The sequence below is a fragment of the Mustela lutreola genome, chromosome 9, assembly GCF_030435805.1.
Source record: "Mustela lutreola isolate mMusLut2 chromosome 9, mMusLut2.pri, whole genome shotgun sequence".
Taxonomy (NCBI): Eukaryota; Metazoa; Chordata; class Mammalia; order Carnivora; family Mustelidae; genus Mustela; species Mustela lutreola.
Genome location: NC_081298.1, coordinates 28,014,423 through 28,034,384, shown reverse-complemented (window position 1 = coordinate 28,034,384; position 19,962 = coordinate 28,014,423). Strand labels below are relative to the sequence as shown.

Here is a 19,962-nt window from a genome sequence, read left to right as displayed (position 1 = left end):
AGGCTTTAACCTACTGAGCCACCCAGGTGCCCCTAGAACCATTATTTATTGGGTGTGTTGTCATTTCAAATTTAGAAACACTGAAAAGGGAAGCATTTTGTTATTTTGTAGACTCATCATGAATAGTTTGCACAGTGCTAACCTTCTTCTGATTGCATAGTTGAACACATATAGGGCCACCATCTAAATAACCTCACTTCAGTCTCAACTGGGATCATCTTCCAACATTCAATCCCTTGCACTTTCAATGTTGTGAAATCCTTTCAATATTAATTTGAATACTTCTGGTTTCACACCCTTGCAATATTTTACCTTCCCTCCCACCACCTTCTTCAACGATGTGGTAAGTTTGTTTCACTCTGTTCCTCTGTCTGCATATCCACACTCTGGAGACCAGCACCCCTATCACCACTCCCCTGGTAACTATGCCTTCATGAGCTCCAAATGATTTATCTAGACACTTCAAGCTCAGAAGTGAGCTTAACTGCTTACTCCTGCAGTGCAGTCACTGGTGTGACTCTCCTCCAAAGGTGACAGGATGGCACGGAGGAATAGGGAGTAACTAGAGAGGGAACACTAGACAAATGCAGTCCAGTCACATCATCACGAGTTCACCAATACTCATAAACCACTGCCACAGTGTGTTCCCTGATATAATGTGATGAAAACAACACTTTTCCTCTGTGACCTTCCTCCCCAAACCCACTCCCCCAGTCTGTGTTGAGAAAAGCATCCGACACATTGCAATGAGGGACATTCCACAATATACCAGAGCAACATGCCAAACTGTCAGGCCATTGCTATCAAGGAAAGTTCAAGAAGCTCTTACAGCTGAGAGGAGCCTAGAGAGACAGGACAAGAAAATGTAATGTGGTAACCTGCATGGAATTCTGGGACAAAAGGGGGCATGGAGTGAAAAATAAGGAAGTCTGTTCTAGACTGAATAGTTGTATCTCTCCATTGTTCATGGGATTTGGAGGTGGGGACTTTGCAGATAATGAGGTCATGAGGGTGGAGTCCTCATGAATGGGATCATTGCCTTCATGAAAAGGAGCCAGACAGCCAGCTCACTCCATCCACCAGGTGAAAACACAAGTAGTTGGCATTCTGCAACTTCAAAGAGAGATCTCATCACAACCCAACTATCATGGCACCCTGATCTCAGACTTCCAGCCTCAGGACTATGAGTAATAAGTTCCTGTTGTTTCAAGGCATCCAGTTTATGCTGTTTTGTTATAGCGGCCCAAGCTAAGACAAAGTCAAACTATGGATTTTGGTTAATAAAAATGCACCAATATTGGTTCACTAATTATAGCAGAAGCAACAAGTTATTATAAAATGCTATAAAGAGGGGATACTGTATTCACCTATATATTAGACTCTGTGTGATTGTTGCCATTTTTTCTCTAATGTACAACTATTCCAAAAATGTAACTCTATTCTAAGAAAATAATGTCAACATCTGGTCCTCAGCTGTTCTCTGTCTCTTGCACACACTGGAGGGCAATTCGAGGAAATGTGTGGTGGGGAGATGTCTGAGTTTCTATACCCAGATTTTATCTTACTTCCCAAGTCTAATGTTCCTCTTCCTTTCTCTGTCCTCTGTCCTCTGCTAGAGCTCACTCTGAAGCCTGGCACTCAGAGATCCCTGAAGAACCTTCTTCTCAGTCCCCCCATGATATTCACTTTAAATGTTTCCAATTAGTGAAGCCCATGTTAGATCAGGTGGAGTCAGAGAACTCTGGGTGCTTGGGTGAAGTAGTGTAGCTTTAAGACCTCAGTGGTGGATGCACTTAATCCATGTCCTGTCCCCAAGCAATTGAGGTGGAAAAGGCTCTGCAGAGGGTGGTAGATCCTGTAATACACCAGGCCTGAGGAAATGGCCCTCAGCTGTCAGCCCTCTTTGAGATGGCCTCAGTTGAGGAAATCCTCCATGCCCAAGGTCAAGCCTGGGACCTTGTCACATCCAGAGTCTCATCAACATGGGGATGGAGCCCCTTCCATCCTCTAAGACAAAAATCATCACCATCTTTAAAACTCTAACCTCTTTCCACATCATGTATTTGAGTCTCTACATCAGCAGAGGTGCAGCCTGGTGAGATTGGGATAGGATGAGGCTCAGGAATGAGCACAAGCATGTAGATTCCAATAAGCTCTGGAAATCCCAAGCGACTGGCCCAGCAGGTTCTCAGCTTGCAGCCACCTTGCCTTTCCATTTGATAATCTCAAAGAAAAAGTGTTAAAAGTCCCATGGTCATTCCCTCATCATAATCCCCTTCCTCTGACATCATGGAGGCAGGGAGTGTCTTCTCTCCTCAGAGCATGGAGTCCTTGGCCTCTCTAGGACAGCATTCAGACAGAGAAGGCTCCAGGGGCCACCACAATGCCTGTCCCTGCCTCCCCACTGTGCTGGACTCTGCCATCCCTACTTCTGACACCACTGCTGGCATTAACAGGGGAATGGGTCTTCAGGTGTATGTGCCTTTTTACTGTGTTCTTTTCACCTGTTTACCTAGAATTTCTTGGGGAGAGAACTTTTCTGTCCTCAGAATTTACAGAACTAAACTGGAAGGGTTCCCAGCTCACAAAAACTCCCAGTGGCTGTGTCTGTCCCACACATTTTTGTTCAGGGAATAATTGCACGCTAATGGTCACAGGACTGAGCACAGCACAGACATCAGAGTTCTCATCCCCCAGCCCCTAGGAACAAAGAACCTGTCTTTTCAATTTACTACCACCACACATTTACTACCTCTTAATGGAAAACAAATGTTGGAGAACATGAAATTATAAAGCAGGGCAAGAATCTACAATGCTTCCATCCAAAGATGACTGCTGTTAAAAAAATTTGCAGAGGTTTTGTGCTCATGGAATATTGGCCAGAAGTGGTCACTAGAGGTCTCCCTGGGTCACTGATGGAAGCTGAACCCTCCAGGCTCTCCAGAGAACTAAATATTTCTGTTTCTATTTGCTGAAAAAGTTAACAAGCTTGTGGAGTCTCTTCCGCATGACCATTGATCCAAATACCTAGAATAGCCAACTCAAGATTGACACCATTGGACTATATAAGACTTCCAAGAAAGCTACAGTAATTGAAACAGTGACTTTGGTGAAAGAACAGGCACACAGATTAATGCAACAGAATAGAAAATCCACAAATACACCCACATAAATACTGCCAACTGTTCTTTGAGAATGACCAAGATAGTCTTTTTGGCAAACAGTGAACATCTGGACATTGGGACATCCAAATACAAAAAAAAAAAAAAAAAAAATTGCTTCTACATACAGACTTAACAGCCTTCATAAAAATAGCTCATACATCATACATAAAACTATAAAATTCCTAGTGGATATCATGGAAAAAAATCTAGATGATCTTTGATATGGATTACTTTTTTTAATAGATTAACTTTAATAGATTGACTTCATCTTAAAGCAGTTTTAGGTTCACACATGAATTGAGCAGAAGGTGCAAAGATTTCCCATGGGACTCCCTGCCCCCACACATCACAGCTGCTGCCATTATCAATATCCACCAGACTGATACATTTATTACAAATATGAACCTACACTGAAATGTCATTAGCGTCCAAAGTCCATAGTTCACATTGTGGTTTACTCTGAGTATTGCATAGTCTATGGGTTTGATATAAACTTCTATAGTACTATGCTGAGTAGTTTCATTGCCCTAAAAATCCTCTCCGCTCTGTCTTTTTACCTCTTTCCACCCTAAACCCAGGCAATCACTGATATATTTATATTCACCATAGTTTTGCCTTTTCCATAGTGTCATATAGTTGGAATCGTGCAGTATGCAGGCTTTTCCTTTCAATTGTACTAAGCATTTAAGTTTCTTCCATATCCTTTCAACTTGCTAGCTCATTTCTTTTAGCACTGGATAATATTCCACTGTCTGGATGTACCACAATTTCTATATTAGTACACCGACTGGAGGTCATCTTGGTTGCCTTCAAGCTTGAATTATAACTAAAACTGCTAAACTTTGAGGAGGAATCTGTTCCAAGCCTCTCTCGCAGCTTCTGGTAGCCTCAGACCATCCTCAGATTGTACACAGCATTCCCGTGTCTTCACATCATCTTCCCTCTGTGTATGACAGCTAAGCTGAGCTGTGCCTGAACTCCTGTCCACAGGAACTATGAAATAATGTATGTTTTCTTAAACTATTAAGTTTGTGGTAATTTGTTACACACCAAGTTCCTCTGTTTATTCAGCATCTACTATGCTCCAGGCCATTCTCCTATCATGATGCAGAAGGAAGGTACACTTCCCCTTTCTGTACATGGGTCCCTCTCCCCTTATCCCATATAGCAACCCTATTTGTAATTTTCATACATCTGTGTCAGTACATGTTGCTTAAAAAGGGTGTAATGAGGCTCCACCTTGACCTAGAACCAGACCCTCACATCATCTTGACCAAGACAAAGAACATGAGAAATGAAGCCAATTTTCTTTCCAGGAACTTTGGGTCGAGACTTCCAGGTGACCCAGCCTGAGAGTTCAGTTTCAGTCAAGGCTGACCTTGACCCTGGGCTGCAATGTGTCTGCTTGCTCCCCAGCAGGGCCTGTCTTCTGGTTCTGGGAAAATGGGCAAGAACAGCAATTAATCTACAGCTTCAATGGAAACCACTGCCCCTGAATAAACCAAGTAGAAAACGCAGAGGTCAACCACACACACTATTCCATCTGCATCAGTGACATGGAGCCCAAAGATGTGGGCACCCGATACTGTGTGACGTGAGCAAGAGGGCATCTGGGGGTGTCTGGTGGCTCTGTCAGTTTAGCATTTGGCTCTTGGTTTTGGCTCAGCTCATGATCTCAGTGTCATGAGAATGAGCATTGAGTCAGGCTCTCTCTCTCTCTCTCTCTCAAATCAATCAATCAATCAATCAATCTTAAAAATCAATCAATCAATCTTAAAAAGAAATAGGGCATCCTGACTTGGCATATGTATCTGTTTCAGGCACCTATGTGTCTGTCAATGCTGAGTATAGCCTGAGAAACTCCATTTCCTTAGATCATGAAAACAAATTTTTCAAAACTTGAAACATGTACCAAATCATCACTATACACTGGATACTATGCCCCTTAATCCATGAACACCCTGTAGGTTGGGATTCTGTAGATGGCTTTTCTGTCAGTCGGGGGCCCTATGCCCCATATTGAATCAAGCCATATTGATGGCACAACCACCAAAACCTGAACATCAGGCAAGAGAAACTCAAAAATAAAAAGATATTCAGTAGGTAAAGTGCAACCACAAGTGTGCATTGCATGGTCCAAAAAGTTTATTACTTGAGCCTAGAAATCTGACTGGCCTTTCTGAGGTGTAGGGACAAACCTGACCTCAAGAATATGCATTGTGTCTATTGTAGCCTGTTTCCTGACTCTCTACCCTTCACTCACAGCTCTTGTAGCCATATGCTAGCTTCCGGATTTGGATGAAATCTCGACTTGAGTGTACTTAGCTGCCAAGCCTAGTTGCCCCTGAATCAAAACAAAGGGACCCACAGGCAGACAGAACCTCTACAAGCCTTCACAACTCCACTCACCCATTTCTAACTGTAATGTGATTGAGACTTGGTGGCCGGTCACTAGGGGCCACAACAGTGCAGTCAGGGACCTGTTCTTCGCACAGAAAGTCAATCAGTAAGTGTGATCTCCTACTATAGCTTCCTGGGAGCCAGGAGACTAGAAGGAGGTGTCTCCATGTATTTGGGTTCTTTCCAAATTTCCTCTTGTGATTGAGTTCTAGCTTCAGAGCACTGTGGTCTGAAAATATGCAGGGAATGATTGCAATCTTTTGATACCAGTTGAGACCTGACTTAGGACCCAGGATGTGATCTATTCTGGAGAATGTTCCATGTGCACTAGAGAAGAATGTGTATTCTGTTGCTTTGGGATGAAATGTTCTGAATATATCTGTGATGTCCATCTGGTCCAGTGTGTCATTTAAGGCCTTAATTTCCTTGTTGATCTTTTGCTTGGATGATCTGTCCATTTCATTGAGGGGAGTGTTAAAGTCCCCTACTATTATTGTGTTATTGTTGATGTGTTTCTTTGATTTTGTTATTAATTGGTTTATATAGTTGGCTGCTCTCATGTTAGGGGCATAGATATTTAAAATTGTTAGATCTTCTTGTTGGACAGATCCTTTGAGTATGATGTAGTGTCCTTCCTCATCTCATATTATAGTCTTTGGCTTAAAATCTAATTGATCTGATATAAGGATTGCCACCCCTGCTTTCTTCTGATGTCCGTTAGCATGGTAAATTGTTTTCCACCCCCTCACTTTAAATCTGGAGGTGTCTTTGGGTCTAAAATGAGTTTCTTGTAGGCAACATATAGATAGGGTTTTTTTTTTTTTATCCATTCTGATAACCTGTGTCTTTTGATTGGGGCATTTAGCCCATTAACATTCAGGGTAACTATTAAGAGATATGAATTTAGTGCCATTGTATTGCCTGTAAGTTGACTGTTACTGTATATTGTCTCTGTTCCTTTCTGACCTACCACTTGTAGGCTCTCTCTTTGCTTAGAGGAGCCCTTTCAATATTTCCTGTAAAGCTGGTTTGATGTTTGCAATTTCTTTCAGTTTTTGTGTGTCCTGGAAGCTTTTTATCTCTCCTTCTATTTTCAATGATAGCCTAGCTAGATATAGCATTCTTGGCTTCATGTTTTTCTCGTTTAGTGCTCTGAAAATATCATGCCAGCTCTTTCTGGCCTGCCAGGTCTCTGTGGATAAGTCTGCTGCCAATATAATACTTTTACCATTGTATGTTACAGATTTCTTTTCCTGGGCTGCTTTAAGGATTTTCTCTTTGTCACTAAGACTTGTAAATTTTACTATTAAATGACAGGATATGGACATATTCTTGCTGATTTTGAGGGGGGTTCTCTGCACCTCCTGGATTTTGAGGCTTGTTCCCTTTGCCATATTAGGGAAATTCTCTCCAATAATTCTCTCCAATATACCTTCTGCTCCCCTCTCTCTTTCTTCTTCTTCTGGAATCCCAATTATTCTAATGTTGTTTCGTCTTATGGTGTCACTTATCTCTTGAATTCTCCCCTCATGGTCCAGTAGCTGTTTGTCTCTCTTTTGTTCAGCTTCTTTATTCTCTGTCATTTGGTCTTCTATATCACTAATTCTTTCTTCTGCCTCATTTATCCTAGCAGTGAGAGCCTCCATTTTTGATTGCACCTCATTAATAGCTTTTTTTATTTCAACTTGGTTAGATTTTAGTTCTTTTATTTCTCCAGAAAGGGCTTTTATATCTCCCGAGAGGGTTTCTCTAACATCTCTAACATCTTCCATGCCTTTTTCGAGCCCGGCTAGAACCTTGAGAATCGTCATTCTGAACTCTAGATCTGACATATTACCAATATCTGTATTTATTAGGTCCCTAGCCTTCGGTACTGCCTCTTGTTCTTTTTTTTGTGGTGAATTTTTCTGCCTTGTCATTTTGTCCAGATAAGAGTATATGAAGGAGCAAGTAAAATACTAAAAGGGTGGAAAAGCCCCCAGGAAAATACGCTTTAACCAAATCAGAAGAGATCCTAAATCATGGGTGGGGGAGAAAGAGGATAAAAAGAGGTTCAGGAAAAAAAAAAAGAAACAATTTTTAAAAAAAAAGAATAAAGAAAAAACATAAAAAAGAAAAAATATATATATTAGATAAACTAGTTTTAAAAACATTAAAAAAAGAAAAGGGTAAAAGTTAAAAAATTTAGGAGAAGAAGAAAAAAAATGAAAAAGAAAAGAAATTAAATTAACTGCAATACTACAGAATCTTGGGGAGAAAGCCATGAGTTCTGTGCTTTGCTCTCGCCTCCTCTGGAATTCCGCCGCTCTCCTTGGTATTGAACCTGCACTCCATGGTAGGTGAACTTGGTCCTGGCTGGATTTCTTGTTGATCTTCTGGGGCAGTGGCCTGTTGTCGTGATTCTAAAGTGTCTTTGCCCCAGGTGGAATTGCACTGCCCTTACCAGGGCCCAGGCTGAGTAATCAGCTTGGGTTTGCTTTCTGGAGCTTTTGTTTCCCGAATGATTTCCATAGAGTTCCAGAGGATGGGAATGAAAATGGCAGCCTCCCAGTCTCTGGCCCAGAGGAGCCAAAAGCTCAGGGCCCCACTCCCTAGTGCGCCTTCAGAGAATAGCGCCCAATTATTTCCATCTCCCTGGCCTCCGGCCGCGCTCCGAGCCCACCAAGCCTGCAACTGGTTCAAGGTAGCCCCGAGCTGAGAGCTCACTACTCAGCTCTGTCTCTGTAGCTGGCTTCCCCGTTATAATACCTGCAAGCTCTGCGACACTCAGACACCCCCGATCCTTCTGTGACCCTGCGGGACCTGAGGCCATGATGCCCCCGAGTGGTCTTCACCCCGGTTTAGCCTCTGGAGCGATGTCACTCAGCAGAACAGACTTTTAAAAGTCCTGATTTTGTGCTCTGTTGCTCCGCCACTTGCCGGGCGCTAGCCCCTCCCCCCGCAGTCTATCTTCCCACCGCTTTGGATTCACTTCTCCGCCAGTCCTACCTTTCAGAAAGTGGTTGATTCTAGAAATCAGTTCTAGAAATGCTGTTCTTCTTCTCTTCAATCTCCCGTTGGATTTGTGGGTGTTTGCAATCTTTGGATAAGCTATCTAGCTCATCTTCTGCTACCTGAAGTAGTCTCAGCCTGCTACTTCTCAGCTATCTTGACTCCTCCCTGTATCCCAGCGTTCTGTATACTGAGGAAATGCATTTCCTGCGGGAGTAGGTGGAGAGCATGGGGGATAAAATACCACCTGCCACTCATAAAACTAAATTTGAAGACAGTATCAAGGAAGAAAAACCAGATAGTAGAAGGCAGAGGAAAACATAAAGATAGATAAACCATCAAGTGAGGAAAGTGATCTAGAAACTGACCATGAAGGTGTGATTGAACCAGATACTGATGTCCCTCAAGAAATGGGAGATGAAAATGTAGAGATAACCGAGGGAATGATAGATCAGGCAAATGATAAAAAAGTGGCTGCCATTGATGCCCTAAATGATGGTGATCTAAAGAAAGCCATTGACTTGTTCACACATGCCATCAAACTAAATCCTGGCTTAGCCATTCTGTATGCCAAGAGAGCCGGTGTCTTCATCAAATTACAAAAGCCAAATGCTGCCATTCAAGACTGTGATAGAGCTATTGAAATAAATCCTGATTCAGCTCAGCCTTATAAGTGGCGAGGGAAAGCACATAGACTTCTGGGCCATTGGAAAGAAGCAGCACATGATCTTGCCCTTGCTTGTAAACTGGATTATGATGAAGATGCTAGCGCAATGTTGAAAGAAATTCAACCGAGGGCCCAGAAAATTGATGAACATTGGAGAAAGTATGAGCAAAAACATGAAGAGTGAGAGATCAAAGAAAAAATAGAAAGGGTTAAGAAGGCTCAGGAAGAACATGAGAGAGCCCAGAGGGAGGAAGAAGCCAGACAATAATCAGGAGCTCAGTATAGTTCTTTCCCAGGTGACTTTCCTGGGGGAATGCCTTGTAATTTTCCTGGAGGAATGCCTGGAATGGCAGGAATGCCTGGGCTCAATGAAATTCTTAGTGATCCGGAAGTTCTTGCAGTCATGCAGGATCTGGAAGGTATGGTGGCCTTCCAGGATGTGGCCCAGAACCCAGCGAATACGTCAAATATCAGAGAAACCCAAAGGTTATGAATCTCATCAGTAAATTGTCAGCCAAATTTGGAGGTCACGCATAATACCTTTCTGACAAATAAAGCCCTTGCTGAAGGAAAAGCAACTTCAATCACATAATGGATGTCACAATAATACAAACCAGTGTACCTCTGACCTTCTCATGAAGAAATCTTGGGGTGCTATGAGGAGAATCCCTACCGCTCTGCTCCCCATGCAACTGAAACATTCGACAACAGTTTGCCATTAGGGTTCATTCAGATAATGTTTTCCTACTAGGAACTACAAATGTTAAACACTCTTTAAACCTTAAAAATATTTAAAAATATATTAAAAGGGTGTGTTAGTCCCTACTTTTTTTTAAAAGAAGAACCAATCAATTGATCAATCAATCAATCTTAAAAAGAAAGAGGGCATCCTGACATGGTATATGTATCTGGTTCAGGCACCTATATGTCTGTGAGTGGTGAGTACAGCCTGAGAAACTCCATTTCCTTGGCTTGTAAAAACAAATTTTTCAAAACCTGAAACATGTACCAAATCATCACTATACACCAGATACTATGCCCCTTAATCCATGAACACCCTATAGGTTAGGATTCTGTAGTTGGCCATTCTGTCAGTCAGGGACCCTATGCAGCATACTGAATCAAGCCATATTGACAAACCATGCTCTTCTTTGATGGCACAACCACCAAAACCTGAACATCAGGCAAGAGAAACTCAAAAATAAAAAGATATTCAGTAGGTAAAGGGCAACCACAAGTATGCATTGCATGATCCAAAAAGTTGGTTAAACTGAGCCTAGAAGACTGACTGGCCTCTCTGAGGTGTATAGACAAACCTGAACTCAAGAATAAGCATTGAGTCTATTGTAGCCTGTTTCCTGACTCTCTACCCTTCACTCACAGACCCTTGTAGCCACAAGTTATCTTCTGGATTTGGATTAAATCTCAACTTGGGTGTAGTTAGCCACAAAGCCTAGTTGCTCCTGAATCAAAACAAATGGATCCACAGGCAGACAGAACCTCTACAAGCCTTCATAATTCCATTCACCCATTTGATTTAAGCCCAGTCACTAGGGGCCACCACAGTGCAGTCAGGGACCTGTTCTTCACAACAGAAAGTCAATCAGTGAGTGTGATCTCCTCTATGGCTTCTGGGAAGCCACGATACTAGAAGGAGGGGTCTTGTGGGTCTTCCACTCCCAGGTCTTGTTTGGAAAAGCTGTCCTGGAAGGGCAAAGTCACTCTCCTAGCACTTAATCTTTCACTGGTCTGCCCTGCTCTACCCCCAGCTCTGCTGTTCTCTTATTCTCTGAGATCCACCAGTGTTTTCTGCTCCTTGCCACTCCCTGAATTAATTACATTAAATACAATGAGATTAGCGTGTCCATCTGTTCTGCTGGGAAAACTAGTCTTCCTCAGTAATATTCTCTTCAAGTCCAGCCACATTCCATGCTCGTTACAGAACTGGCCATGGAAAAGTTACATATTTCCCTCAAACTGAAAGATATAGTATGGGTGGCTTACCTGTCATTCTCTTGCATTTGACTGTGGTTAGTGCAGGGACCACAATCTAGATCTCCCTGCCCTTGTTTTAGTGTTACGCTGTACTATGCTGTGTATCTGTATGAAATCTACTGAAATATATATTTTATGGTATCTAAATACCTAAATATCTTCCAGGTTTTCCTTATTATGAACACATTCTACTGTACAGCTAAAAATCCAGTTGAAAAGACTTCTAGAAGCATAGGTAATGACTGCAGAAGCCAAGAATCACAAATGCATAGAGCCTTAAAGTTGTTAGACGAGCTTGATGGTAAAACATGCTGCATCTGGCATAATCTGAGGTTTGCCGCTAGTGACCTTGGGCTACTTACTGAACTTCTCCAAACCCTAGTTCCTTCCTGTGTAAAATCTCATATCTTGGACTCATAACCATGTAGTGTCTGTGAGTCTTCAAATTTTGGGACTATCAGGTTAAAAAGTGAGTGATAGATTCTTAAATGGAATGCTCTGACTTACACGTTCTTAAATGGAATGGAATGTTCATCTTTGCATCTTTCATAGCCGAAGTGGAGAAAAAAATGGAGAGATCTGGATGGCTTTCCTCGATCCCATCATTCTTTCATGCATACATTCCCCATCCACTGACACATCAAGCATGCATTCATCCAATGCACTCTCAATCAGCAATGCATTTACTTATGGATACACCTGTTAATGGGTACCTGCATCCTCCTCTAGAGCAGGCCCTAAGCAGAAGGCCCATCTTCCAGGAGGTCCTTGGCACCCATGGTGGATTTTCTATAGTAATTCTCTGCTTCCTGTGCAATGTGTCAGTTCCCCCTAAAGTGACAGTGTGCCAGTCTTCACTCCCTTTGGACTTGGTGGCTATTACCTACCATGTGCAGAGATTCTATCCACAGAGTGTGCATCTCACATAAGTAGAGAAGTCTCTTATGTTCAAGGGAGCCAAGCAGAATAGCAATGGGACCTACACTTTGGAAAGTTTGCATTTGGTGAATGTGTTGGGGCAGGAGTATGAGTGGGTCCTCTTCTATAAGGTGCAGCATGAGGCACAACCTCCCATCTAAGCCAACCTCCTACTGTCCACAACAGTCCTCCGCATATACAAGTCATTGAAAGCTCAGGTAAGCTCACCTCTACTGCTCTGAGCTACTGGGTCACCCTTGTCTGCTGAGTGGCATGAGGTCTTTAAAGTCACAGAGTCCCATTTGCTGTCTCCTTCTGCCTATAGGTAAGTCAGGAGATGCCTGTCCTTATGTTTGTGGCTTTCCTTCTGGGCTTCAAGGTGCTGGTGATGAGTTTCACAATCATCTACATCTGCGGGTGGCAGAGCTATAACAGGTGAGCTGGGGACAGGCCTTATTTCATAAGGAGAGGGTAGTGGTCACTATGATAAGCTGATCAGAAGAGTCCAAAATGAGCCCACTATTTCACACAGCACATATCAGGGGGCATCCAGCCTCAAGAAAAGGTTGAGAACAGTCTTGTTTTCTCTAAATGTCTGTAGGAGATCTCAGAGGCTTCCAGCTCTAATGCATCCTGCAGTGCCCTGGGGTTTGAAGATTTTTCAATGACATCCCTTGAATCCTGTGAGATTTTACACAGGAAGGTGTGAAGTTGGGATGAAGGTCATAGCTTTGAGCTCCAAACTCCAAAGATGCCTCCATATACTGTTATATATGTCAAATTTCACAGGAGCTATTTTTGAATAAATAAGAAAAGTAATGCTAAACTTTATTAATGGTGGTGACAAAGGACTGGAAAGCTTTAAATAGTGGCAAAGATGATCGTGGGTGTGGGAGAGTTCAGAACTCAGACAGAAGGGCTGGTATGCAGTGACAGGGGTCTTTTTTCTGATATGCGCCATGATTCCAGACATGCAGAGTGCCTGCCACATAGTAGATAGTCAATAAGTATTTGGGGAATACAAGAATGAATGAATGAATGAATGAACGCACAAATAAATTTTTCCCCGACGGCTCCTGCAGGCTCTGCAATACATTGCCTGCTGCCCTGTTCAAGAGGTTCACTTGAGGGAAGGAGCTGCTGACCCCCACTCCTTCCCTAGATATGATCCCTTTCTCACACACCCTGATGTTCCTTCTCTCTGAGCTTCAGAGCTGAGTCAAGGATGGACTTAGGTCTGAGGGACCCGAGGATGTCTGGACCTTGATGCATTGAGCTTCAAACTGGCCGTGCCTCTGCCCAAAAGAGAATCAAGTGGGTCAAGAAAATCAGGTTTCCAGGGTGACTGGGTGGCTCAGTTGGTTAAACGTCTGTCTTCAGCTCAGGTCATGATCCTAGGGTCCCAGGATCAAGCCCCCCATTGGGATCCCTGCTCAGCAGAGCCACTGGGCTCCCTCTCAGAGGGAGAGCCTGCTTTTCCCTCTCCCTCTGCAGCTCCCTCTGCTTGTGCTCACTCTTTCTCTCTGTCTTTCAAATAAATAAATAAATAAAAACTTTAAGAGGAAAAAAAGAGAAAGAAAGGAAGAAAAAAAGAAAAGAAGGTGTCCATTTTGCTCCTGATCAGGAACAACTCTTATTAATTTTCAGGGCACATTTTACTTTTACTTTATTTTTTTATTTTTTGAAAGTTAATTCCAGTATAGTTAAGGTATAGTGTTATATTAGTTTCAGGCATAGAATATAGTGATTCAACAATTCCATACATTACTCAGTGCTCATCCTGACAGGTATACTCTTAACCCCATTCAGCAATCACTCATCCCCGCACCTACCTTCCTCTGGTGACCATCAGTTTGTTCTCTATAGTTAAATCTGTTTTTTGGTTTGACTCCTTTTTCCCCCTTTGTTCATTTGTTTTGTTTCTTCAGTTCCACAGATAAGTGAAATCAAATAGTATTCATCTTTCTCTGAGTGACTTATTTTGCTTAGCGTTATACTCTCTAGCTCCACCCATGTTGCTGCAAACAGCAACATCTCATTCTTGTTTTATGGCTAAATATATTCAAATATATATACACACACACATATATATCACATTATTTTTATCCATTCATCTATTGATGGACACTTGGACTGCTTCCATAATTAGGAGGACCACATTTTATTTTTATACAGAGCTTCCCCAAGTACCATTTTAACACCTACGTATTTTGAAATCACTACATCAAAAACTAATGATGTACTGTATTGTGGCTAACATAACATAATAAATAAATAAATGAAACCACTACATGAAATAAGCATTTTTTGGTTCTGAAATATATGAAGAATCCTTGGTACTACCATCTTATCTTTGCAAAACATTTACATTTTGCCATTATGGTCTTCTGTTTCTTTTAAAAACACTTTCCTCAATTTGGAGTTTATCATTCTCAAATTTGATTTTATAACTATAACATACTATAAACCCTTAACCAATTTATATTTTATATATATTGTCATACTGTCTACAGAATTCTGGAAATTTTATTATTTTATGCTCAACACAGTGTGTGATATTTGCTCATGCTGATATACATAGTTCAATTTTATCAATTTTCCCCAGCTCTATAGCTCTCTATTGTAAGCATATGCTACAAGTCAAGGATTTTTTCTCACGATGGTATGAAAATTCTGTCTGCTGTTTGGGTAATACAACTTTGCAATGGGCATTTTTCTCTCTGTTTCTTTGGGTTCACATGGTAGAGTCCCTCTAGCTCCTCTGCTGTGGTCCACAGAGCAAGAATGTTAATATCATTTGGGAGTTTTTGTTATACAAAAAAAGGGGGGGCTTCTAATCTTTTTATTATGTTATGTTAGTCACCATTCTGTACACTAGTTTTTAATGTAGTGTTCCATGATTCATTGTTTGCCTATAACACCCAGTGCTCCATGCAATCTATGCCCTCCTTAATAACCACCACTGGGCTCACCCTTCCCTCACCCATCCCTCCACTCCCCTCCCCTCTAAAACCTTCAGTTTGTTTCCCAGAGTCCGTAGTCTCTCATGGTTCCTCTCCCCCTCTGATTTCCAACCCCTTCTTTTTTCCCTTCCTTCTCCTAGGGTCCTCCATGCTATTCCTTATGTTCCACAAATAAGTGAAACCATATGACAACTGTCTCTCTCTGCTTGACTTATTTCATTCAGCACAATCTTCTCCAGTTCCATCCATGTTGATGCAAAAGTTGGTTATTCACCCTTTCTGACATTAATAATCCATTCTGTATATGGACCACATCTTTTAATTTTGATGAAGCTTTGCTCTTTCTATAGACTTTTGACCATGCTTTATTTTTCTGAGCTGCATGTGTGTGTGTACATGTGTGCATGTGTGTGTTTCTGTGTGCATGTGTTATAGATGGTAGCGATCTTTTATTTTTTTCCCCATTGGGATAAATTATCCAGTACCCACTGATCAGCACAGCCACCTGCCTTTGCCATACAGCAAACCACTCCATTAATGTGTGGATCTTATTGCCATTCTTTTCATGGGGTCTTATTGCCCTTTAGCTACTTGTCTATCTCTGTCAAAGCTATCCTACCTGTAAGTCACAGGGATGAAAGTACAGCACAGGGGAATACAGTCAATAGAATTGGAATAACATTGTATGGCGACAGCTGGAGACTACACTTCCTGTGCTGTGAGCATTGCATAATGCATATAATTCTTAAATTATTATGTTGTGGACCTAAAACTAACATAGCACTGTATGTCAACTTTGATAGTATAAATTTTTTAAAATATTTTAAAAATAAAATTTGTCCTGGCATGGGAAAAAAAAAAAAGAAAGAAATAGACCCATACATAATATGCATTTGGTCAAGTGATTTTTTTTTAATTTTTTGTTTTTTCAGCATAACAGTATTCATTATTTTTTCACCACACCCAGTGCTCCATGCAATCCGTGCCCTCTCCAATACCCATCACCTGGATCCTCCAACCTCCCACCCCCCACCCCTTCAAAACCCTCAGATTGTTTTTCAGAGTCCATAGTCTCTCATGGTTCCCTCCTCTTCCAATTTCCCTCAACTCCCTTCTCCTCTCTAACTCCTCTTGTCCTCCATGCTATTTATTATGCTCCACAATCAAGTGATTTTTTTAAAAAGTGGCCAGAGTAATTCAATGTGGGAAGGATTGTTTTCTCAACAAATGGTGTTGAAATAATTAGATACTCATATGTAAAAGAAGAAGAAGGAGTAGAACCAAAACAAGAAGAAGAATCTTGACTGTTTCCTTATAACATACACAAAGTTTAATATTGTCTGAAAATAATGTTACCTGATAGCAATATTATTGTACATTTTATACCAAAATACTAAAGAAATATAATATGATCATGTGGATCACAGACCTAAATTTAAATCCTTAAACTGTAAAGCTTTTAGAAGAATCCATAAGAAAAAAAGCAAAATAAAATTTTTATAGTCTTTGGTTCATAGAGACTTTTTTTAATTTTTATTATTATTAATTTTTATTTTTATTTTTTATTAACATATACTGAATTATTAGTTTCAGAGGTAGGATTTAGTGATTCGTCAGTTGCATACAACACCCAGTGCTCATTACATCAAGTGTCCTCCTTAACACTCACCACACAACTACCCCATTTCCCACCCACCTCCCCTCCAGCAACTCTCCGTTTATTTCCTAGAGCCAAGTGTCTCTTATGAGGGGTGCCTGGGTGGCTCAGTTGTTAAGCATCTGCTTTGGGTTGGGTCATGATCCCAGTGTACTGGGGTCCTTAAGTGTCTGCCTTTGGCTGGGGTCACCATCCCACGGTCCTGGGATCAAGCCCCACATCAGGCTTTCTGCTCGGCGGCAGGCCTGCTTCTCCCTTTCCCACTCCCCCTGCTTGTGTTCCCTCTCTCACTGGGTTTCTCTCGTCAAATAAATAAATAAAATCTTTTAAAAAAAGTCTCTTATGGTTTGTCCTCCTCTCTGTTCTCATCTTATTTTACTTTTTTCTCCCTTCCCCTATGATCATCTGTTTTGCTTCTTTTTAAATTCCACATGTGAGAATCACATTTTTTATGTGATTGAAAGATTTTACAAGCACTCCATTGATGAACATTTACAAGCAGCAATAAGAATTTTGCTGATGTAAGATGTATTTTTTTTAACTGCCTTAATTAGAACAGCTTTATAATAAGTTTCAATACCTCTTTTGGGCAAAACTTTCCACCTCGGACCTGTTTCTCATAACTGGTATGGCCTAGATGCATTTTAGAATCACTTTGTCTACTTTTATTAAAAACCCTTCTACCATTATGATTTGATTGTATTGATTATATATTCACGTGAGCAGATTGACATCTTTCCAATACTGAGTTTTACCACTCACAGACATGAGGTGTTTTAGGTTTTCTTTGATGACTTTCAGCTCACCAGTTTACAGGGCTCTTTTAGTCCCAGGATGGTCTTATGCAGCCCTACTTAGAGCTATCTTTAATACTTTCTAGTTTATGAATCTTTAAATACTATTACTGTTTGCAGCGGGTTTGGGACTGCTGAATAAGAATGTAATAGAGTTTTGAACATCAGTCTTAGTCCAGCAAGCTTATCACACTCGGACTAGTGCTCATCATACAGACATTCTCTTCTGTGTAACTCTTACATCAATCATCTCACCTAGGTTAGTTTTTACCTTTGTTAAAGTTACATATGCACACGCTTCAACAGGCAAATAGTTCTCTACCTTCTACATATGAGAACTGGAGTCTCCTAACTTCCCACTATTTTCCACCTCCCAGAGGCAACCATTTTCCATTCTTAATTGATTTTTAACTGAATCTTCTGGATGTTACAGCCAGATCTCATATAGCGTCTTGTATTATCACTCCCTGATCTCAACCGTAGGCATTTTTCACTGAATTCCCACTCCGGATGGTGGGAATAACCCCACCAGATTACTCCAGAACCCACACTACAAGTGCACATTTCTACCCTGCCACCTTAATACTTTAATTTTAGATGACATCATAGTCCGTGTCCACATTATAATGGCAAGGACATTGTGTTTTAGAGCTCAATCTTGTAACATTCTCAGCTTTTGTGTGTGTTGATCTGCTCATGTGTATTTTGGGTAACCACCACCATATTCAGGGTACAGAACAATTCCATGGCTGCAGAGCTTACCCTTGTGCTAGCCTCTCTTAGTAACAGCCAGCCCCACCACCCAAACCTCTGGCACATGCCAATCTGTTCTCTGTAACTTCGAGAATGTTGTAGAAGTGGAGATACACAGTATGGGATATTTTGAGAGTGATTTTGTTCACTCTACATAATGCCTTTGGAAACTTACAAGCTGTAAGATTAGTTTATTTCATGAAGATTAGTTTATTTCTTTTATTGCTGAATAGCATTTCCCTGTAGGAGTGCACCACAGTTTGTTCTACCACTCACTTATCATTGGGCAGTTTGGGTATTTCCAGGTTTTGCGATAACAAAGAAAGCTGCTCTAAACATTCACACACAGGTTTTTGTGAGGCAGTAGTCTTCATTACACTCAGATAAATGCCTGGGAGTGTGATGTCTGGGACACAGAACCCACTTCTTCTCCTGAAAGAATGGAGGAAATGATGCTTTTTGTTGGAAGCAAACACATCCAACAACTTTTTTTTTTTTTAAGAATTTATTTCTCTTTTAAGTAATCTCTACACTGAACTTGGGGCTTGAACCCACAACCCCAATTTATTATTATTATTTTTTATTTGAGAGATAGAGATCACAAGTCCGCAGAGAGGCAGGCGGCGGGGGCTGGGTGGGAGCAGGCTCCCCGCCTAGCAGAGAGCCCAAGCAGGGCTCGATCCCAGGACCATGGGATCATGACCTGAACTGAAGGCAGAGACTTTAACCCACTGAGCCACCCAGGCAACCCCTACAAACCCAATTTAAAGAATCACACCATCCACTGACTAAGCCAGCCAGGCACCCCAAGCACATACTACTTCTAACGTCCCCACTGCATTGCATATTTGGGCAAAGTTTTACCATTTCCTTCAATAAAGGGCTGGAATAGGGAGTCATTTCTGGAGCAGACCTCACTCGGTCCCAAAGTTTTGCAGACCATGGCATATCTGTTCTTTCCGCCAGCTCGGTAGCTCTTAGTGGGTAATGGTGCAGAATGAGGCCACAAGCCAGCCATCCCCAGGGCTCAGGACATGAGACAGAGCCCCCAAATGCAGATCCTTCTTGACCTGGGGCTCCCACGTGTGGAATGGCCAAGAAGATCTGAACATGGGGGAGGGGTCTAGTGCAGAGAGCAGAGACCCCAGGCGGGCAGGAAACATCATTCCTGCTGGGCCTGACCACTCTCTCTGAAATGTAGGAAGAGGCTCCTATCACCATGTGAGGCATTCTCTGTCTGACGTCTGTTTCACAATCCAGAAGCAGATTGCTGCCTCACAATCCTGTTACTGAATCATGCACACTTCCTCTTCTATCACAGATAGAACAGAGAACACAGAACAGAGGCCCCATTGCCCCAGCACACACATTGGCAGAGAGCGGGATCCTCAGGCCTCTACAATGTGGGCACCTGCCTCCGGACCCTGCTCTCCTCACCTGCTGCTGGCTTTGCTCTTGGGACTCACAGGTGAGTGTTGCCTTGGTGTAGACTCCCCATTCCCTGCCTCCTCAACCTCTCCCTGCCCCCTGGGCATTTGGGGCCTCCTGGTAAACACAGGTATGCTATCCAGACCCTCCACAGAAGGCCTGCCTGTAGCTATAACTGTACTCCTGACTAGCAGATGGGGAAACTGAGGCAGAGAGAGCAACCAGCCCAGTG

The 19,962-nt window shown here is 41.9% G+C and overlaps 1 protein-coding gene and 1 pseudogene across 2 annotated transcripts in view; both read left to right on the top strand.

The window, feature by feature from the left end:
• LOC131807934 (signal-regulatory protein beta-1-like) overlaps positions 1-19,962 on the top strand; it is a 111,132-nt gene that overhangs the window by 66,889 nt on the left and 24,281 nt on the right. The window contains exon 1 of one of the 2 annotated variants that reach the window (XM_059133718.1): positions 19,639-19,770. The exons of the other annotated variant lie outside the window; for it this stretch is intronic. Within the exon in view, the coding sequence (XP_058989701.1) occupies positions 19,704-19,770 (67 nt within the window). The 5' untranslated portion in view covers positions 19,639-19,703. Of the gene's footprint in view, positions 1-19,638; positions 19,771-19,962 lie in introns of those variants that run through there. 2 annotated transcript variants of the gene reach the window in all.
• On the top strand, positions 339-9,759 carry LOC131807689 (putative protein FAM10A5; annotated as a pseudogene).